The sequence below is a fragment of the Pagrus pagrus genome (genome assembly GCF_965226575.1).
Source record: "Pagrus pagrus genome assembly, chromosome: 1".
NCBI classification, from domain to species: Eukaryota; Metazoa; Chordata; class Actinopteri; order Spariformes; family Sparidae; genus Pagrus; species Pagrus pagrus.
The window spans coordinates 21,913,791-21,937,148 of NC_140185.1; the positions used below are offsets into that span (position 1 = coordinate 21,913,791).

The 23,358-nt window shown below is 42.1% G+C and overlaps 1 protein-coding gene across 9 annotated transcripts in view; it reads left to right on the forward strand.

Moving 5' to 3' along the window:
- sox6 (SRY-box transcription factor 6) overlaps positions 1-23,358 on the forward strand; it is a 138,015-nt gene that overhangs the window by 77,342 nt on the left and 37,315 nt on the right. For 8 of the 9 annotated variants that reach the window (XM_084359626.1, XM_084359623.1, XM_084359629.1 and 5 more), the window contains 3 exons: positions 2,160-2,332; positions 4,019-4,087; positions 19,584-19,707. In XM_084359626.1, the coding sequence (XP_084215752.1) occupies positions 2,160-2,332; positions 4,019-4,087; positions 19,584-19,707 (366 nt within the window). The remainder of the gene's footprint in view (positions 1-2,159; positions 2,333-4,018; positions 4,088-19,583; positions 19,708-23,358) is intronic. The other variant, XM_084359628.1, reaches the window with a different exon arrangement.

Sequence of the window (23,358 nt, forward strand, 5' to 3'; positions counted from 1 at the left end):
GATATTCAAAATTTGCGTTTAAATGATCGTCCTCACCACTTCTCTGAATAACTGTCGATATTTCAGCAGACAATAAAGAGGAAATTTAGTTTAGTAATTAAGTTTAGAATTAGGAAAGAGGAAAGGCGAAACTGTAGAGCTGTTTGAGCTTCCCACAATTCAGCTCAACATCAAAACAATGGGCCCTCTGTTAGTATTCTTTTGGTGTCCGGGCAGGACCGAGCTCTCCACACTCAAACCGGCCCATCAGTGGATCCTTAGCACCAAGTCCCCCTGCACACTCATGCACACAAACACAAAATACATGTCCTGTACATTGCAGCACATTTTTGTAGTGTTGTGTGCTTTTACAGTGTTGACACACCTAAATTAGTGAGTGATCATCAGAAATGTGTAATTAGGCAGGCTGAGCGGGCGTCATTGAGTCCAGATGTTTGGTTCCCGAGTCAAGGTCATCTAAGTCAGCCCTGAGGTCTGATGGCCCTCATCTTCATCTGGATTTTGCATTTCTTTTTCTCTCCTTTCTTCCTCTCTTTCTGTCTTCCTTTATTACTGTCTTGAGTCTCTCCCTCCGTCCAGCTACAGTATTGATGGCAGTGATTTATTGTGACAACAACTGATGTATCTTGCTGGTGACCTGTAAAAGGTAGCTCCTTCATGGACACAGCCAAAGGTTAATAAAATTGGTGCTGATTGTATCAATTTTACAGATAAGCCATTCACAACAAGTGTAGTCGGGTGAATAAGAAGTCAATTCAGGCCTTGGAAAACTGCACACAGGCCCAATGAATAGCTGCTTTTAGGTGCTTTTTTTTCGTTAGGAGGATAAATGGAGAATTGCAGCTCTCTTCCATTGCAGCAGGCAGCGGAGGCAGAGAGAGGCGAGCCGAGGTTCAGACAAGCCTGCCAGTAAATTGCCCTGAATGGGTTCTGGAGGTTGACAAGCCCTATTAAGACAAACGGCTTTCCTCATCGGAGAGATAAAATAAATCAGGTGTTTAGTCAAATTAAAATAGTTTGAGTGGAGAGGGCCCCTGGGAGCTCTCGGAGAAACTCAAGACAGATGTGGCCAGAGACGAGAGGAAGACACCCAGGAAAGAATTCAGCTCCTGCTGGCCCCAGGCCAGACTTCACTGTACTGTTATCCGGATCTGTATGCTTTTATCCTTCTCTCGCTCTCTCTTACTGTCCCCCTCTCTCTCTTTCCTCTGTCGGTTTTCCCATCTCTTTTCTTGTATGTTCTCCCAGATCAGCTTGTCACACAGGAGTGCAGTGGGAGGAGAGTGAGTTACTGTCTAGCCTCTCACTGGCAATTATGTTGGCGGTGTAAGTCAATGGTAGGATCACTTAGCATTGATTAGGCGGAGGGAGAGAGCAGTGCAGCGGAGCCGCTCTCTCTATCACACACAGTGCGGATATGTGAGTGAAGAGAGAAGTAAGTCTATAGGTCTGTCATTGCATACGGTAACTACACAGATAATAAAATGTTGGTCAGTATGATACAAATCTCTCTTTAATGATGATTGTTAAACTGCATTCAGTGCATATTCTGGGTGTGTAAACATTCTCCTCTCCGTGTCGAGTCTCAGAGTTTGTTGTCCTTATGATGAACATCTTGTGCAGCTTTGAGGCCAGTCCAACACTGACTCGCAACACTTTCTTTATATTCGCTGGTCATCTGATATAAGCTGCCACCTCAGTTTGACAGCTCCCTGCAGCTCTTTGTCTATGTGCCGGGAACAATTCATTCCCTTTCTTCCTGTGAAAGCTGTGAACTCCAGCCACAGTAAAAGACAACTCCAGGCTGTATGTGTGACCTTAACACTTCCTCAATTCACTGCAGTTGGTTCCCTGCCTGTGTTGTTTTCTTTGTAGAATAAATTCTGTATAGTTCTGTAGCACAAAGTGATGATCGTGCATGCAGCATGGTCACTTTTTCTTTATTTAACAGTGTACAATGACCAAGGCCTTCTGCAGGCTTCCTTACACTGTGGCTATCAGTGCAAAACCTTTTGTGTACTTACTACTTTTTTCTTTCAGGTATGCACAACACATACCTGTGTCTGTGTTTATGACTCAGGCTCTCCACCTTGTGTTTATCCTTCACACCCCTGACATCGCTCTCTCTCTCTCTCTCTCTCTCTCTCTCTACTCACTAGGTACTCCGGAGAGCCTGGCAGAAAAGGAGCACCAGCTCTCCACAATGATCACCCAGCTGATCAGCCTGCGAGAGCAGCTTCTGGCTGCCCACGACGAACAGAAGAAGCTCGCCGCCTCACAAATGGAGAAACAGAGGCAGCAAATGGAGTTAGCTCGTCAGCAGCAGGAGCAGGTAACTGCTCACAGTTTTCCTTTCTCACATCTACGGGGCCACTCGTTGCGACATTTTCTTTTTTTTCTTCTTTCCTTCTTTCTCCCCTTCCTTTTAAAAACATGTCCCTTTCCTCCTTTAATCTTGTTTACTCTATTTCCCCTCTCCTCTCTATAATAAACCCCATTAAATACATTTGTAACAAACTGTCACTTGTCTCTCAATTTCATATTAAATTTCATGCCTGAAATGTGCCAATAAAAATCTTGGTCCTCGGTAGGAATTTGGAATAATATTAAATTTAAGAGATGTTATATTCTATATTACCTCGGATATTTCTGTCATGCTCCTTCGCCCACATTTATGCTGCGTGGTAGGAAAAACGTTATTATGACTTATACTAACAAATGCGAGGGAATGTGTGAATTAAACGTTATATTAAACACGGAAGTCCTCTATATCTTATAAATCGACTCCTATTAGAACAAGCCTGGCATTAGATTTGCAGCGCGAATCAGGCCAATGAGCCATATTGTACAAATCAGCAAATTAGCAGAGGCCATGAAGTGTGTTAATGTCTGGGAAGAAATAAGGACACAAACTATCCACACGGGCGACACTTTTATTATCACCAGCCACCCTAATGGCTATGAGTCAATTATCAGCAAGGAGTTCACTCAGAGTTTTCTCAGCACACTCTCAGACCTTCATGTGGGAAATGAAGAGATAGACCATATACCTTGGAGTGATGCATTTGGTCATAGTACACTAATAATACATTAACAGTATTGATTTCTTTTTCAATCAATGATGTTCATTTGCAAACTACACTCGACTCCGTCGGCTTTGTAGGCATTGCAGCACAAATGAAGAGTGATATAAGATATTTTCTTATTTGATCTTATCTTAAAATGGAAGAATGTTAATAAAATGGAAGAGAGAAGGGGAGAGATGGGGGAGAGAGGGAGAGCGAGGGAGCCCGCTGAGAGCTAGAATGTCATCAAGCCATCAAGATACAACACAGTAATTAACTGTTGACACTCGTGAGGAAGCCAGCACAAATTAATCTTGACACATTTGCAGACGGCCGATATCTTACAGTGAACACTTTGTAATTATATTTAAAAATGAAAATTAAATGACACTTAAAACTAGGTTGTCATGCTCAATGAAGTGCGCATGTAGAAAGGGGGACTGCTGGAACGAGAAGGATTGCGGTGCGCCCGCTCGTCACTCAGGGGCAGCGGGGACCTCTGTCACCCGTACGCCGCCTGCACCGGTTATCTCCGTCATAACCACGCTCGTCTGTCCTATGAATCATTTATTCTCTTTCGCCGCTAATTTTGGCCGTGAAGTTGAGCAGTTTGTTTTCATGTTCGTTTCAAAGATTTATATTTGTCAGATTTTGCAGCAGTTTGGGTAAAGAACTATATTTTGTAAAAGGAAACTAAGTTTTCTTGCTTATTAATCTGCTTCTTCCTTTCCAGTATTTTCATTGTTACCACCATCTTTAAACAAATCCTAGTACACGATAACTGGCCGGGATAGCCTGTATCTCCGTTGTGCATGGGGCCGCAGCACACTTCCTTTATAGGCTTGTCCAACAAACAGAGAACAAAAGCATCACATGACTTTAGTTCCTCCTCTTTATTGCAGTTTTAACGGGGATTGATTTAATTTCCCGTCTTTACTTCTGTTTCCAACCAGATTGCAAGACAACAGCAGCAGCTTCTGCAGCAGCAGCACAAAATCAACCTCCTCCAACAACAGATCCAGGTCAGTGAATGTGTTTCTCTTGGCCCTCTAACACCTCTCACTTCCTCCACTGTGATTACATTTCATCCTTTTCAATGTAATTAGTCAACATGAGCCACACGTCTGGATTTAATAGCACAGATCAATAAAAATTAGACATTAAAGTAAATATCATTGCTAACTTCTGTTGGCCTCTCCTTCTCGTCCTTTTTGCTGTTTTTTTTTACATTTCTTGTCTTTTTATCTTTAATTTTTGTGTCACACTAACATTCATCACTCTCATCAAATGTTAATTGCCTGTTGGTAATCGGGAGGGCTTTAAAATATGGAGGAGAATAATTAGCACATCTTAATGAACAAAAAAAAAGGAGGGTGGTGGTGGTGGTGGGGGGGTGTAACAACAGCTAATGAGTCCTGTTGATGGAGAAGAGCCTGGAGGTGGGGGACATGAAAGAGGCTGGTAAATGCCTCTGAAACGAGTCGGTCCCAGACGGGCTACGTGGCATGCTTTCACTCAGCACAAGAACTACTGAAACCTACATTGTCATTATGCTGTGAGGCCGACATTGTGTATTTTTGTTTTTGACTCCTTCTTTTATGCATTTATCTGTTACTTTTAACCATGCACCTCGTGCAAAGCACTATAACGCTCATTAATGTGGCTGTGTGCCTTATGTGATAAAGTACAGAGTGGTGCAGTGAAAGACCACCCAGGCAGCATGTAGCTGGACATGCTCAGACAGTACAGGGTAATCCAGGGTTGGTCACTGGCAGTGGTCAAGGCTGCGAGGCCGGCTGCCTGTGTGAAGCTAATGTTATCCTGCTGTGTGCGTTTGGTGTCAGGCACATCCTTCTCCGTTCACCTCCTCCTCCCCTGCTTGTTCTTCACACAGACAACTCCCCATCCTCTCCTTTATTTCATACCTCTTCAACTATTTACTTGCAACAAATTGTTCCTCCAGCTATGGACATTATAAGGGGGATCATAACTCTGCATAACACAGCTTGCTGTTATCTGGTTTCAAAAAGCAGTTATCACAACAACCAGGTTTACTGCTCCTTCAAGAGCTCTTCGCAGGAGAGAGGCCGTGCTGTCAACATGTTGTTGTGGACCTTTTCACTTCAGCAGTGGACATCTATTGGAAAAATAATTCCATATCACACTCCACTAAAGAGAGGCAGAGAGCAAGACACTCTCTCTAGAAAACACTCCAAAATGAAGTACCTTATACACGACTGAGGGGCTAGTCATACTCATATCATGGAGGGCCCTTTACTTATGCTCATTGAGCATAAGGGCACAGCCCTAATGCATCTCACTTTTAGAGGCCCTTGCTTTCATCACAAAGTTAAAGGCAAATGATACCTGAAAATTCCCCTTGATGCATAGTTTTGAGAGAGGGTGGGAGGGTCGAGTGTGTATGGGAACGTACTTCTAAAGATCCATTTCAAACACTTGAGCAGAGATACAAGTAAAGTCCTTTCTTGCAGAGCCCAGTCAGCCAACTTCTCCCTTGACCACAGGTCTTCCCTGATGAGAAAAAATCCACATCCACAATTAAACAAAAGAGTCACATGTTCGGTTCACCATCTGTTCTGCTGCCATCAGCCTCTGCTGGCTGCACTTTGCAGACAGAATACCGCCCAAGAATAAACAGGGATCGCTTTCGATACTTCAAAAAAGTTTGATCGTGGGCAACATTGTATATCCAAAAGCAAGAAGATGTTCTCTCTCCCTCGCCAAGTTCCACCAGATACCCAGTGTGGTGATGGCTGCCCCTCTCCAGTTTGAATGCAGATAAAAGAGAGTCAGGAGCAAGTTAGTGAAGCATTTTTTGCCACTCTGTTTTCATTACTGCTGCCTCTTAAAATGCCCCAGCCATTTTTAATATATAACAGCTTTGACTTAATTAGTTCTGTAAACAAGCTTCCAGCCTGTATGTCAGACTTTTAGCAAAGCAGTAAGCAGTGTTGGGGGATAGAGTTACTCTGCTATTAGCATGGAGAGCACTAAACTTTATTGGAGACCCTACCGGTCATCAAAGTCCTTCTGTTTTGCCTTCAGGGAGAAAACCAAGAGAAAAGTTTCATGCTAAGGTCTCGTATTGATGATGTAACTGATCACATCAGTGGACATTGTAAACTGTCCAAACAATAAAACCACGGGGACTGCAACTGGAGACTGCTGTTGGCACGCTATGTGTGTGCTTTCAAGGGGCTTTTGCATGTGGATTGAAGGGGATCGGTCACACTAGTGTGTAGTTATGGAGGTTTAGTTAGTGAGGTTTGGAGCAAGGCAACATGCCGTTTAATCAGAGTTCCCCTTTGAATAGCCACCTCTGTTTTTTATCCTTTCTCATCATTCCTACAAGAGAGGGAGAGAGATTTAGTCTTTGTCCTTCGGGATTACAATGTCACTTGTTTTAAGATAGCAGATGTTTTGATTGCAGTGTTAGGGGCTTATCAAAAGTTAAAGCTCAAGGCTTTGTGTGTTTTTCCCTCAGCTTGTTTGTATTCCGTCAGTCCATCCTCGTCGTTGAAATCATCTTGGCACTAATTCAATCCCAGGATGAGATTAACTCTTGAGTTGATTTAGTTGGAAATTCGAATCACCACCAAGACACATGTGACAATTAAACATATATATTAGTAGAGAACTGCTTCTTCCAATAAGTCACTTGGCTCTCTGAGTCGGTGTGGAGGCACTGGGAGACTACACAAAAAGATAAATAATGAGCACACACTGTTTTGGTTTTTGTCTTATTGGTTTCTGCTCATCGTCACTCGGACAGACTGAGCATTATTATATTCTCGTCTTCATAGCATTCTGTTTCATAATCACATCCACTTTCTCCTGCTCCTAATGGATAAGGGGTCGCAGCGGATGAGCAGTTAAACAGCATCACGTTGATCATCAGACTGAGGAACTTAGTTGGCATGTTCTTTCATATGCATTTTGCAATATATTTGAGTTCAAGGCAAGACCACGTTGATAAGAAGTGAGCGGCATTAGAGTGGTAATGGCAGAACAGTAAATCAAAGTCTATCTGGATGCAAAATAAAATAAAACATAATAAGATTATACGATCTCACTATGATGACTCATTAGTGGGAATGATTGTTTTTTTTCCTTTTCACTGAAAAACTATTAAAATCATGTTGATTGTTTGTTTTTTGCAAAAAGAACCCAAACACAAGAAACCAAGACAGATGGATGAAAAACAAAAGGCAACTTTTAGTAACATAAGCTGACGTAAAATCAAAGGCAGGAAACAATACTGACAAAAACAGAGCAGGAGACAGACTTAAATACACACGGGAGTGAGGGAAGACTCAGGGAAAAAGCACAAAGACAGGCAACAAGACACATGAGGATGAACCTTAGAAAATGGTGACTTTTTGCCCAGTTGCAATGATGGTCTGGGAGCAACATTAATTATGATGTCAGATAAACCCATGCATTCCTCAAGGACAGGTCTGTTTATGGTTTTCTGCACACAGGCCCACAGATACGCATACACATGCACAGAGGTGATCGTGTACAGTGCACAGGCACGCAGGGACCCACGCATTGATACACACATCAAGAGAATAAATATTGGTGGAAAGGTCAGGGTGAACTTTATCTTCACAAACAGGCTGGAGAAAGCAGACCTCCCCAGATGAAACAGAGGGACACTGTTTATCCAAAACATTTAATTTATTTTTTTAAAATATCACAATATCATGACATCGTCATTTGTCATTGGCTGTGGCATTGATGTATGAACTGTGAGTACACTGAGAGATCCAAGATGGGAGAGATCATACAGTTCTATGGAGACTATTGTCTACCATGTTATTCTGTTTTTGAAACCTTAAACGATCTGTTCATCAAGCAGGTCAGCTACTGTTTGACCCGTCGTTCTCTCCCTATACACTTCCAACCTCACTGTACAGTATGTACACATTATCTGTTCCTCCACCTCTAACCTTGTGTCTCCACACACACACAAACACACACAACATGTGTATCTCTTCCTTTTGAAAGAGAGAAACCAGAGATTAAAAGAGAAAAGGCCAGTATCCTGTATGGTTGTCCACACTTCAAAGTCTCAGAGGTTTTCTCACATGTGTCTTTAATGGTGTAAAGAAACAGTGGGGGACATGCGGACGTTCGACAGTTAGATGCTAAAGGTCCCAAGATTAAAGATGAAATTCAATTACACCTGCAATTAGTTGACCGGTGAGGTGAACAATCTAGAAACGGATTGTACAGCAAATATTTTGACAGACAGAGGACAACGGACAAACAAAATTCTTCAGAGCTCATATTGAAGCCAGGATCACGATGAAGAGGTCATCACTAAAATACTTCTCTCTTTCAACGCCAGTCTACCTTGTACACACCTACAGTTAATACCAATAGTTACAATTTAATATAAACTTCTTTCTCTTTTCATAATTCCTTTGCTTGAATACAAAATGATCCAACACATTGCTGTTCAGTTAATATATTTTTGGAAGGGGAAAAAAATCTGTACAGCAGTTAGTCAGTTGCATATGGATTTCCCATTTCCCTCTGTTACAAGGAAACAAGAGAATTCACATGGGAAGCTCTGAAAGTGTCTTCTGCATTCAGTGGCTTAACAGTGTCTGCCCAGTTAAACACTTTGGTTATTGTGTTACACACACACATACAGTTTTTTTTTCAAAAGGCAGCAACAACAAAACCATTATCTATTATAGACACTTTTAAAAGCAACTTTGAACTTTATAGCAGACAACCTTTCAACTTTCCCCCCTCCAAGTGTTTCCCTGTGGTATTACTGTTGGCGTCACTGTCCCAAAGACAGAGTTAGCAACATGGCTACCGCTAGCAACCTGGCTACTGTTCAAAGCAAAAAACAATAGCAAGGATCCCAATCAGACCTAGAAAAGGGTCTCTGTGCAAAGAAAATGCAGCGTAAAATACACAGTTGTATTCATTAAGTAGGCAGGTTTAGTTACTTATTGATCTATTTTATCACGGTTTCTATCGCTCTACCTCTTTGCTTTCTTTGCCTCCTCCATCAGCAGGTTCTTATTTTTTTTCACAGTTCTTCCAGTTCTTCCACCTTTACCTGTGGATAGCAACCAGCAGAAACAACGCCTCTTCCTGTATTGGTTGCGCAATGGCAGAATCACTTCCTCTGTGCCGTAATCCGCCCTTTATTTTTGCAGGGAAAATCAAGTCCAGTGGCAGGCCGAATAGCATAAATGAATGATAATTTAGAGCAAAAAAAAGTTGACTATTGCCAGTTTAAGTTCTCTGGGAACATCTGTATTGGCAAATCTGGATCTATGAACAGATGTGGTCAAAACTGGTCAAGCTAAATGTGAAACATCTGCCATGCCTCACATCTAGCATGACCAGCAGCTATCATCAAGCCATTCCACAAATTTTCAATAAAATCCAACCCCTGCTTTAGCTGCGCCACTCAAGGACTTTCACATTTTGTAATGCCAGTGTGATTCAGCTGCATGCGTAGGATGTTTGGGGTCACGGTCCTGTCGCAACATAAATCTGTCGTATTAACTGTTTCCTCCATCCTCACAAGTCCCACACAGCTTGCTGCTTCTACCATTATGCTTTTCTTTTGTATTATACTATGCTTTTTACTACAGTCAATGCTTTAAACTTGTTCACTGTAGATCTCTACAAATGGTTATCCATCCAGATCCCCCACCATGACTAAAAGAAATATCTGTCAGATTGATGTTTGGTCCGTATGATAAATAGGCTTTTAGTGCTGTTTTTTTTTTTTTTTTATTCACTTCTTTATTATTATAAAAAGGACCCAATCCAACGCAGTCATTTAATGCACTGATTCTGTTTGGTTCCCAATTTAGAGAAGCAAAGACTCCAACAAAACTACAACATTATGGTAAATATTTAAAATCAATCAGATGAGTTTAAATAAACACAGGGCTGTATGGTAATTGCACGAAGATAATAGCGCTAATTTGTGTATTCTCAGATGCTTTTGTTGTCTCCCGGCACAAATGATTTTCTCAGTGTGAGACTCTTATTAATGCACTGGCAAAAAAAAAAAAAAAAAGCACAAAAATAGACATTGTTAAAGGGAATGTGTAAGTCCCCCAATTAGCACAGCTAGATTGGACCTGTTAGCATGATAATAAGAGAATAATAGAGCAGGGAAATGATCGCGTGTGTGTGTGTGTCTGTGTGTGTGTTTAAGTGTGGAAGTGTGTGCTGCTGTGTGCACATGTGTGTCTGTGTAGATTCTGTGCCGCCAGCGCTCTCCCTCGTGTTGGAGAGCTCTGTGTTAGCCTGCTAGTAGGATTATGCGGGGGCATTAACAGCCTAGTCAGACGGGCTTGGCTCTCGCCCAGGGAGGCTCGGTCCAGCATGTTCATCCTCCATTTAAGGAGACTGTTAGCTGATGAAGATGTGCACATGCAAGACTGAAGATAAAAGAAAGCGGTGACCCGACTCATTAGCCCCCGTGATTTAATATATTGACACTTGGATACAAATAATTCCATTTAGCGGACTCTATCGGTGGGGAGGGAGGGATCAATTTAATTAGTTATGAAATGTGACTTCTTGTCAGGAAGCAGAAGAAATGCTGACGTTAAACAAAGTCCTGTGCAGTTTAAACAATAAAGCCACCACGGCCCCGTTAAAACTTAATGACGCACAGAAAGGTGTAATAGATACAACCTCAGCAGTGGCAGTGATGGTTAGCAAATGAAGCTAATTGGATGAACAGTTGGTTTGTAATGCTATTTGGGTGTTAAAACAAATTCTTGCTTTAGGAATATAAACATTAGATTCTGTTTGAGTGGTCAGGGATCTGTGGGTTTTCCCCCATTAAGGGATGATTCTCCATTTTTTGCTGGATGAACTGCACCATCTATTTGCTTCACACTTAAGTCTGAAGCTTTAAGTTATGGTACACAGGCCAGGCTGCCAAATTATATTACTTTAAACTCAAATGATGAGTAGACTGTAAGAGAATTTATGGATTTAAAAATCAAAAAATATGGACAGACCTTTGTCAAGTGTAATGACTGTTCGCTGGCTTTATTGACTCTCGTTAGACGCAGTCAAATGAAACATATGCTCGCTTGTACTGTGTCTTTGCCAATGAGGTAGGACTGTAGACAAACATAGATCCATTATTGATGTAAATTACACAATAAAGCCATGCTTTTGTGTAATTGGCCTTTGTATTCAGACACCTCAGCAGTTTAAGCAGCGATAATTAAGAGGCTCCATCTGAGAGGTGCCACATGAGCGGCTGTAATGTGCGAAATCACACCTGAGGGTCTACTTAAAATTAGTCACCTGAGGGGTTTGTAAAGCAGCCATGGGATGGGTTAATTTATGACACAAACTTACAACCTTCTATCAGAATAATCAACACAAGACAGAAGATTACAGGGCATACGGGAATATAAATTTGCCTTTTGAATGATTCCTGGTGCTAAATATTTCTGATAACCGAACACCTACTTTTTAAACAATTCTTTAAGTGAATTAAGCGGTTTTATATTCTGTCTGAATATCGCTATAGAGCACCTGTTTTAAAGCTCCACAAACCTTCCCTGGATGAAGGCAGAGCGCCTAAACTTAACATCCATTGTGCCCCAACCCCTCGAAAGAAAAATATCAGTTGAGGCGAGAACACATCCTCCAGTGTGATGTTGATTTAGTTTCCTCTCCTGCTCTACATGCACTGTTTTCTCTGCTAATGTTGTGCAAACTGTTTTGTCTTTGCATTGGCGTTGTGCGGCCATCATCCTCAGCAGTGGGCAACACTCACTGGGAGAAGGAGCTGCATTAATAGGCCCTACTGTGTATGGGCAGCCGGCAGGGAGAAAGGGGCGCGTGTTTTCTTAGGGCTGGGGTGGCAAAGCAAAGCATTCAGCCCCATGGCCGACGCAAAAAAGGAGCTTTTTGTTTTCAGGGGGCAGAGGAGAGTCCAAGCATTCCCCAACAGAACACAATGAATGAGACATTTTGTCCTGCACAGTTTTTCAGAGAAAACAGAATCGTAAAATTTTATGTTTTTGTTTTTCTTCCAAAACTCAGCTCACCAAAGTGAGTTTCTTTTTAAATGTATTGATATAATTCAATCTTCATCATATTACATCTCTTGTTTGATCTTTTACAAATTGCTCTGGTTTTTCCTCGCCCATCATTGGGTGATGATATTTGAGCACGTTTGAAAGTCTCAACACACTTGCCTGCCCTCTGCTGAACAACAGAGTGGGCTCTGTTGTTTTCTGTGGCCCCAGCAGCTGGGAGGTAACAGTGAAGACAGAGCTTCAGTCTATGAATGCCGGACGGGACAGAGGGGGGAAACCCAGCCGTGGTGTGTGGACAATACCATCACAGAAATTAGGGGTGTGCAAAATAAAGCTGAAGGTTTATTTTTACCCTCAAATTTACAATAATAAAATTAAATTGAAATATAACACAGGGAAATTTAAATGATAGATTTTTATTTATTTTACTTTCTTTTTACAATTATTTCAAAAAAACACAAAACTGTTCGCAGTGTACAGACACAGCATTAATGCCTCTCTGCTTCTTCCAAAGTGTTGAAGATGTGATATTTTCAAACCTTTACAGCCACATTATTTCGTAAGCCTCACATACTTAAATCCCTCTATTTCCCGCTCCCCCTACCCTGTTCACATCACATGGATGTAGCTGGCTATCTAACTAGCCCGTGTCCAATGTTCTTTAGAACCTCACTCGCCCCCCTGCAATGAGGGTCAGAGGCATTTCACTTATTCCCATTTCCATACAGCGAGCATGTATACGCAGGATAATGATGCCGGCCCCAAACCCACTTGTGGGTTTGTTTATGTCTGTTCTCTTCTTTCCCGTCATTACACATGCTGTTTGAGGGAGTCCCCATGGATTTGGACAGTTTACTGCAAACCTTAATTTTAAGGCCAGACCTTGAAAAAAAAAAATTAATTCTTACTTCCATGTGTGCTCCCACCCCAGCCCCCCCAAAAGCTACAGTAATATTCTTTGGAAATACAACACCGAATTTGCAGTTAAAAATAGTACACACACAGTACACAGTACACACACAGTACATAGACTGTGTCAGCATGTAGAAACGCACTTCTAATGTGTGTATTGAGAATAAAACAGACAATTTAATGTTATATAGAGCTGATGCATGAAAACATACATAAACACACACCAGTAAAAATGCTTAAAAACATTCCTTAAAGCTTGACCTCGATAATTGTTTTCCCTTTAACTCTAATTTTTAGACAGATAAATTAAATTTAAGGAAAAAAGGACAATTCCCTTTATGTGCACAAGGGTATTAAACCTACAGAGATGCATTTTGTATTTTGGATCACAGCCGATTTAAATGTTCTAGCACATGTACCGACTAGTTATTCATAAATGTGTCTGTTCTCCTTATTTGTGTCTGCCTTCTGAAACTACATTAAATTAGAGCAGTGCATTTAAGCAACCCGCAGTTTTATCCAGAATTCAAAGGATGAACGATGAGATGGAGGAGGGCGGCTGCGGAGGGATTTGGGGTGGGGTTTTGTTAGACGGGTCAGAGGGTTGGACTACCCTGCTTTCAAGCTCCCATCTTAATATAGACATATTGGAATGGCTGTTTTCCAAGGAGGCTTGTTTTACTGTGTAAGGAATTAGTGGAACAAGAAGTCATCTATTGGTTATTCCCTCTGGATGTCCTGACCTCACTCAGAGTCTGGATTTGCTTCGCTTTATCCTGAACAGTACTCACTGTAGCACACACAGGCATGACTGATGTGCGTCGTTACGCTCGAACCTGAGCAAACAGTGCCTGCTGTCAGAGTTAGCGCTGTACCCTGACAATTTAGAGAAAATATTATGGCACTTTTTTCAGGCTCGTGCTTGTTCGCTGTTGATCTGTAGCTTGAGATACTTTTGTAGCCCGCACAAGGATTGCAGATGCAGGAAGGAAGTGAGGAGAAAGGTCAAAGACTTGACCGGGACAAGGGCCCTTTGTTGGTGACCTGAACCTCTCCAGTGTATTTGCCCTCCCTGTTCCAGTGCGTCCATTTTCAGAGCAGACAGGCAGAAATAATGTGTGCTTCAGTCTAGTGGGTGGTAACATGAAGACCTTCATTCAAAGGCAGAGAAGTCTGGAGCATCAAAGTCATGTTCAAATCTATTGATCTATTTGTCTGATTACCATTAGCTACAGACAAATCCAAACACCATTCGATCAATGTGTGTGTCTGCCATGCGGTTACTGCTCAGTGTACAGTTCAGTGGTAGTATAACCAGCTGATAAGTGACCTGTAGTAAAAGAGTATTATGTGCTTAAAAACCGTTGATTGTTTCATGGGGGGAAAAAATCCTGAAGCAACACAGAGGATTCAGCCGCCCAGAAGTGCTTCCACTGAGTGATTTTCCTCCTGGTTAGGCTCCAGCACACTGTACACCCAGCGGGCTGTGTACACAGTGGCGGGTGTTAAAACATATCCTGCTGTCTAGTGTCAGTTTTTACTGTGTGTGTGCTGCCGTTGGGATGTAGCCAGACTTGCCAGCTTCCTCAAGATCACTTTCCCTTTAAACGGATCACAAAGGGTGATTTCTACTCGCAGGCGTTCGGTGTGCAGCACCGAGGAGAGCAGGGAGGGGCGGACGAAGTGTGAACTATCAGGTCTTACAGCAACAGCTGGAGTCTATCCTCCCTGAGTGGAATTACACAACTCCTCCTATAGAAAAATGTGAAAGAGAAGGTTAGTGAGAGCTGCGGATCTGACAGCTACCAAAGTGTGGAAGTAATTTTATTAAAATGAGACGTCAGTGAAACGTGAGCCCTCCTCAAAATGATTACTGGTGATTGTGATCTTTTCCTAATGGGAAAGGCGCTTATTATAATCTAAATGATTGTACAGAATTAAGAACATCATCACCGTGGGCTCCTCGGAAAAATTTCTGGCTACTTGCAGTGGTATTGTTGCCAGTATTTTCATTAAATACCCTACTTCACGGGGCTTTACTTTTCACAAGACAAATGAATGCAAATTACAGCCAAGATAAGCACATGTGTGAGAGGTGTGTAAAAAGGTGTCAAGTAGCAATTAATCAGGATATTAGACCCAGGATCTCACAGGTCCTTGGAAGCTAATAACCATGAAACACTGCAAGAATGAGGTCGATGTTTGTCTTTTTTGCCCCTTTTAGTCTTCTAATCTTGTTAATACGGACCGATTCTGGCAGCAAAAACAAAAAGTTTCCTTCACACGGCGCATTGTGGTCCACAGCGAGTACAAACTTGTGTGTGTGGATCTGTGCATGGAAGTGTGAGGGGGTTCAGAGGGAAAGCCAGCGGGGGGTTCCAGGCCTCCTGGGTGCTTTGGAGAGGCTATAACAGACAGTGAGGAACATGGGTGTTGACAGGGGCCCAAGTGAGTGCTGTAATGCGCTGTACATCTCCATTTGTGCTCAGTGTTTTAGAGCTGCACGCTAGTGTGTTGGAGGTGAATGCTTGCACATCTAGAAAAACAAAACCACTCACTTTTTCCATCGGCACAAATACTTTATGATTAAATGTGCATAATGAAGAAGAAATATTTTTGTCTGTACAAGTTTTTCTTGGGGAAAAAAAAACTATAAAGTGCATCTTTCATATAAAATGTGTTCAGTGCTATCTGTACTTGACCATAAGAAAGCTTTATAGGAATAATAGTATTATAAGTAATCAATCATGGGTTAATGCAGTATTAAAACAGAATTTGGGAGTGTGTACCGTATGTGCGTGGGTGTGCATATTGCATGTGCTGTAAGTGCTGTGAAATAAAGTCAGTGTCTTTCAAGTCTGCCCTGTCTTTTGCACCTCGTGAATTTACACATCAGAGATGAGAGTCCGTCTGAGCCGGCTGACTCGTCCTCTGCGGTCTGACCCCGGGATGGGCTGCAGTTGTTAATCATTGTACAGTCAGTTGAGCTACTATGAGTGCCCTCTTGTGTAACCTGGTTAATTTAGACTCAATTCAAAATGATCAATTAAAAAACGAGTTTAATTATGGTGTGAAGAAAGTTGTCAAATCATACAACTACAATAGAAAACAGATGTGACTGAACTCAATATTGCAAAAATAAAAAATGTAATTTTAAGCAAAGGGTTAGGTAAACCCAATTAACTCTTCCATAATATGGCATCTATATGCTACCCTACTCGCAAGTTGCTTCTATTTATCAAATACCAGCGTCTCCTTGAGAGGGAAACAGATTGCATGCTGGCCTGATACAGACTTCATCAGGTCATCTGAATTGATGATACATGTTGCAAGGCGGCTGAGTTCCCCCAGAAACCTCTGTTGGAGTGCTTGCTGGCAGAGACGGGGGCCTCAGCCAAGTCTGTCTGACTGATCACTACAGATGCTCCTCTTCAAGTATTCCGAGTCAGATCCTTAGTGCTGGGTCTTGAGGGACAAACAATAGCACCTGTTCCTCATAAGATAGCCCATTCATGTATCTTTAATGAAGCCTGGGGGCAGATGGTGTGAAATGACATTATCCAGTACTTAGCAGTGCTAAGACAAAGGAAGAGCGGTGCCAGCGAAACAATGCCGCTGTATTTACGAGGAGAAGGGAGGACGCTGCCCAAGTGCCCCGCTCACATCTGCTCCGCTTCATTCTCCAACTCCTCAAGATCATCTTGGCAATAGAAATATCCTGGGCACTCAGCCCATACATAGATGAACTTGAGGGTAACTCTTAAAGGGGGGAGGGTGGGTTTTGTAGTTACAGAGGGAGCGGGGAAGCCGCACATGTACATTTCTTTCTGTCTCGGTTTTTAAAAAATATACTTCTTCATTTTTTCTTCTACTTTACTTTACCAGCCAAAAAAAAAAAAAAAAAAACACTTGTGAAAATGTTATATGCTCAGCCACTGTGCCAGCTGTTAATTGACAGCTCAACTAACCTCCACTATTTGTTGCCACCTTGAAGCGCCTCAAAATTTGATTTGCCTTTCTCTGACATTAGTTGCCGTAAATTAAACTTTAATGCGTGGAGCTCATTACTGCAAATCACAGCCATTCAAACTCAATGCATTTATTTCCCCTTCAACGCACTTTCACACTCTGTCTCGCCTCGGTGAATCTTGTATATTCTGCTCCATATTTTAAAATAATAATAGTAATAAAGTCTGATATCCCCGATGAAATTATATCATTTACATTTATTGCTGGAGAAAAATATGTCAAAGTGTCTGACGCTGTTGTCTCTCGGTACATATACTGTGTATAATCTGTACACATCTCTTGTACAATTTAGATATATTATTTAATGTGTTCACATTTGTCTTTTAAAATAAGCAAATGTTATGGAATTGTTTAAAAGGTAGAAAATATTTAATTTTCATTGTTTAGCACTATAACAAGCAGTTGTTGGTCAGTTTGATTTACTCGAATGATTTGAAAAGGATGATCTTCAGAACAATACACTTTAAAGGGGCACCATCTAGTTTTGGAGAAGAAATATAAACAAAGTAAAACAGTATGAAATTGTGTTGTCCTTTAAGGTCAGTTTGTTAATTCAGTTTAATCAGTCATGAAAACAAAGAGAGTTTGTTTATTTAGTTTGTTTAGGCATAAAAAAGATCAGTCAATGAATGAATGAATGAATGAATTTCTCATTAAAATGTCTTCCCCAAAACTACATAGTGCTCCTTTAAGGTTGCATGCACAGCACTCTCACACAGGCTGGAGAGTGTTTGGAGAACTTTTGAAAAACTGACTCAAAAGTCAAAACAAAAAATGACTCTATAGCGAGAAGTGATGATTTTTATCCATTTAGCTAGAATATTTGACAGTCACTAACTTTATTTAGAAAAAAAATGACGTAGCTTTTAATTTACTGCTGATGCATGTTAGTTAATTCATGAAAATGTATGAACACACTTGTAACACACTTGGAGGGATGTGGACTTGAGGGAGCCCTTTTCTGCCCTGCGACTACCGCACAGTCAGCAACAGACTCCATCTGGTTTTACAGTCCAAATACACAGACAGAGAAAAGCTGTGTTCCCCAGTGTCCCCCCGCCTGTCACTGGCCCTACCTCATGTTGTGACATTAATTATTGTGTTTTTCCATATGTTCCATACATGCAAGGCCAAGATCCATCTTTCATCCATTCCGCCTGGAAACTTGGAACGCAAATCCCTATAAAGCAATGTTTTATTTAAGGTCATTTGTCGCAGTCTCCTTGGCCATTTATTTTTCTTCAGCTGCAGCACATTTTACCGAATTACTTTTGGAAGAATTACATACTTTTCTATTCTTCTATAATGCACTTTCTGCACTTGCACTTCTGTAAAAGCTCAGTAGACATAAAATGGTTCTATTTATTTAGTTTTCAGTCTAGCTCTGCACCTCTGGACAGATCAATAAAATAGTTTTAAGTGGGTTTAGCGTGCTAGCTGTGAGAGAAACTGGGTGCGACCACTATAGTAAAGGGTCTACAGGGGGAGCAGCACGGGCTGAAAAAGTGGAGATCATAGCAGACCTCAGCCAGAACATGGGGGAAAAGTCATTGCTCAGAGCAGGTTGATTTCATGCCCCAATGCAGCGGCAGTAATTGCACCCAGGCCCGTTTTATTGCGAGTTGATTTTAAGGAGGGATGAATGGAGAAACATTCTGTAAAGTGTTTATTTTGGGGGATGACCTTTATTAACCCATTTTCCAGGCAGGTTCCCCTGAGGTGGCCTGGCTCAGTGCTAGATTAACCCTCGCGGGCCCATGGTAGCCAGGCTGCTCCCCATCATAGAGTTTCAGGAAGCAGAGGATGACAGTAAGATTGGACCTTGCAACATGTGCGCAAAACCCCCCACACACCACTTTAGAGACATAAGCTGCTAACCCCACAAGGGAGTTTGTGCCGATATTCCCGATAGGTGAGCCAGTAACATACCGGATGGTGAAGGTGAATATGTGAGTGGAACTGACAGTCAGCGAAAAATATTTCCACTGGCTACTATTTCTCAAGTTGTGGAAAATTAGTGGATTGTCTGTTGGCTTTTATCATCTAAATAAATGATAATCCAAGATTATATAGCGGTTGATCTTCCCTTTAGTAAGTGTGTGTGTTCTGATCAATTCTGTCTTTGCACCTGTGCATCTTATTCAACAATCCTCTTGCTAAATATGCAACAGCAAAAGTGTTGGTGAATGCTTCTTTCAGCAAGCATCGGAGGCCTACTGAGCCTCCCTGTCCTGCGTGTCGCTTCCTCCAACTGACGCTGGAACAATGTTCGCATGCGGCGCCTTTGATGTACCGAGGTGAAATTGTGGTTTGGATTAAGAGCAGGCGCAGCTCGGCCAGGTATTGTGCGAGCACACGAGGGCCGCCATTGCCATGGAGCCCCCTGTCAGCACGCGTTAGGAAGAGCTGTGATCTGGCCTCCCCCTGAGTGGGCTCTGTGTTTCTGTGTACCATGACTATGCTTAGGCCTCTCTCTGATCTCCGCTCCCTATCTGTTCAGCAGGTCCAGGGTCACATGCCTCCGCTCATGATCCCCATTTTTCCACACGACCAACGCACTCTGGCAGCAGCAGCCGCCGCCCAGCAAGGCTTTCTCTTCCCTCCGGGAATGTCTTATAAGCCAGGTATGCTTGCAACTCCAGTCTTTATTTTGTCAAACCTCCTTCTGCTCTTCTTGCTTTGTATTTTCCCTCCTGCTTTTATTCATGAATGTGATTTTTTATTTTTTTTTGTCTTAAATGCTTGGTTCACACTGGCATGCTCTGCTCTGTCTGAACTTGGACTTGAGAACAAGGCCTGGGAATGTTCTAGTCCATGTGGAACAATAGATATGGGTAGAGAAACAGAGGAATGTAAACACGTTTTCAACATGAAAGTATCTTTCAGGAGTGTGCTGGCTGTAATTGTTGTTCAAGTATCCACTGTTAGAGATCAAATGACACACATGAGATTAACCCTGCATGAAAAGTCTTCCTATTGTTACATGCATGAAAAGCACCTCCCTTGTTGCACTTTAACTCAGTTTGATTAGCACTTTTGATAGTGCAATTAAGTAACTGAAAGACAATTATAAGGTAGATAGTTTGTATTATGTGAGGAACAGGTTTTTCTGCGCATACTGTAACTGTTTTCGTTGCCTGTAACAGCTTGCCTTTTTCTCTCCCTTTGTCTTTTGACTTGAAGCTTTCCTCAGCCTTCAAAATAAAAAGTATTTTTGAAAATTGTTGCAACATGTTGATACCCTGCCAAAGCCATAACTCTCACACTCTTGTATCCTTTTGAAAATTAAAGATGTGCCACCACATACTACTGTACCCGTATAAAAAAAACATCCACGGCCTAAATTGCTCCCTGCTTCTGTCTAAGCTTTTCACCTCACGTGGCCTACGCGGTACGAGAGCCAAGCAGTTTTTAGACGTGTTTATAACTTATTCAATCAAATTAAACTCAATTACTACATTTTTAAATAAAAGTTTTCCTACTCTCTCTCCCACACATGCAAATAGAAGTAGACAGTGTTATGTTGATGAAAACCCAGCTGTCGGAGAGAAAAGGATTTATGAGTCAGTCCGAAAAAGAAAAGTCCACGTCTGTTGTTAAACAGCACCAAAACAAGAAAGAGGGCTGAAAACGGAAAGAAAGAAACGCTTGGAAGTCAGCAGCTTCGCAGCAGAACATTAAAAGGTGTGGTAGTGCAGTTAATGAATTAACTATAAAACCACAGGATGAAAAAGAAAGTCAGCTATTTTGGAACTATGGAGCCATGACAGCTTAAACAAAGTGCCTGAGGGGGAGTCTTTCACCAGCGCGCTTTCTGCAATAGGTTTGACACGAAAAATGTTTTAGTTCAAATAACAGGAGCTATTATGGAATCATGGTCAGGGGTCGCCATGTGTATGGTTCCTGCATAATTCATGAGCTCATGAAGAAAAAGCAAAGGGGGTCTGGAAATGACTCTTGTAGTCAGGAGAGGTATTTCAAAACCTCTATTATTTCCCCACGTCCAACACAATATACACAATATACCCAGAGAGGACAATGTTATCACCACCACCTGCAGGGTATACAGGATGCTGCCGTGTCCTTTCTCCATGAAGTGGGTGGCCAAGCATTCACTTCCAAGACTAAGGCACACTAATCTGATGTTATCATTATGAGACAGCTCCCAGGGACCACTGCTTATGACCCCCGGCCCTGTGGTGCTCGCATGGCAACAGAGTCATTCTGGCACCATAGTGGTAAGTCATCACACCATCCACTGGCTGTGCTCAATGGCCTGGTGCTGCATGGTAGACAAGCACAGTCGTAGGAACACCAGCTCATCTTTTAAACAAATAGAAACAAGTTGGACTTCCCTGACTTCCCCTCAGTCTGATGTGCCTCTAATGGACCTGCAGAATGACTCCGTAGTCTTTGGGTTGCTTTGCGAGTCTTCCTCATAGACATCCTGCTGACAGCTGACAGTTTACTCGTGCTATTTTTTATTTTAAGTCTTTTATTTATTTTTTTTACCACATTTTAGTTGTCACACATAAACTGATTGTCTGATGTAGTGGCATCATTCAAGTTGGACAAAATGGTTTCCACTTGAATCTATCAAAGTAAGTTTTTTTGTTTTTATTTTAAATTTTTTTTATTTTTTAACTCAATGATCTTGTCAGATCTATTTGGGAAAGAAATCTAAACCGATCTTTCTGCACACTTAGGTTGATCGAAACACCAAATGAAAAAAATTAAAAACTTGGCAAAACAGTTTTTAATGCTCACTTGAAGTGTTTTTTTGGCTATTGCTCTTAATGGCCGTTCATTCATTCACATTTTCTTTTTTGCGATACGTTTGAATTGAAACACGGCTAATATGTAACGCATGTATATTTACTTTCATGTCAGTCTGTTGTCATGTTTGCAACTTCTTTGGCGGTTCAACAAAACTTAAAAGCAAGTGACACGAGAAGATCAAGTTTGGAGGCTCCAGTCATGCAGTTCGTTCATCATCATTTGATCTGGTCTAAGAAAGGTTTCAGCTACATCTGTCAACCCTCAGCAGATCTATGACTTGTACTTTATGGCACCACATGAGCAGGGAAATATAGCCTGTATTGAGCATGGTGTCACCTGCACTACCCCCCTCCTTCCTTAACATTCAGCGTCCATGCTCTGGGCATGGGACAAGCCGTGCCCAGTTAAAAAAAGCCTCCACAGTTTTAAACGTAATTCCCTTTCACCAGTGACGCTAACCTGGCACAGCTCCCATGGAGCTGGAGTCTGGTGCCTCGGGACAGACTATGTGCACCCAAGTATTCAGACCTTGGAGCCGGAGACCCCCCGGCGGTCGTGGTGTGCTCACTTAGCACATGACCCGCCCCAGGTTTCACATGACATCTAAAGACATCCAGCCATTTATTATTCCCAAATCCTACGTCATAGACAGCGCAGAGAGAGAGAGACGGAGAGAAAGCGATACCAAAAAAAGAGGAGGTGTAGAAATAACCACAGTGCACCGCTGCACATCCAACCCAGCGCTATTTGAAACCACTTCAGCTGTGTGATTTTATTTGCTACTAAATGGGGATTGAATTTCCATGGCCTGTATCACATTGTGCTGTGCTGTACAAGATTGCAAAGTGAGGCGAGCGGGCGAGGGCAAAGTGAAAGAGAAGGTATATACATTTACCTTGTCTGTGGCTTAATGGCTCCATATGTTTGTGAGAAGAAGTGACAGGCAGAAGTGGGGTCTGAGCGAAGGCCAACTACCCCCTCCCTGCTCCCACTGTGCAGCCCACCTCCCCTCCTCCAGACACATGCCTCAACCCAACCTCCCCTCTACGAACGCCGGGCTGCCCTGTCTCACTGGGGCTGTTCTGTCCGTCTCAACACACTAGGTTGACTGTGTGAAAGCGTCTGGTACTCAGTTATACACCCCCATTGATATCACTCATACAGCAGCCGTTTTTATATCCCTGTCTGACAAACGTGCTGATGGCAGGCCAACAGTAGTGAGCAGTAATGAATAGCGCTGCTATTTGGAGACCGATTCTTCGTTTCTTGATCAAAGCGATACGTGAAACAAGAGTGCTTTCTAACCTTGTTATTGTGACTACACGCTTGTTCTAACCGGTTCGCATACAAGTGCTTCACTCGGCTGCCAAAGCGATAACTCAGAAACAAACAATGTAGTGCTGAACAATAGCCAGACAAGTCTACAGCTGTATGAACAACCTGAAAGAACATGCTGGGCCTTTTAACATGATCGCTAACTGAATATCAGGGGAGAC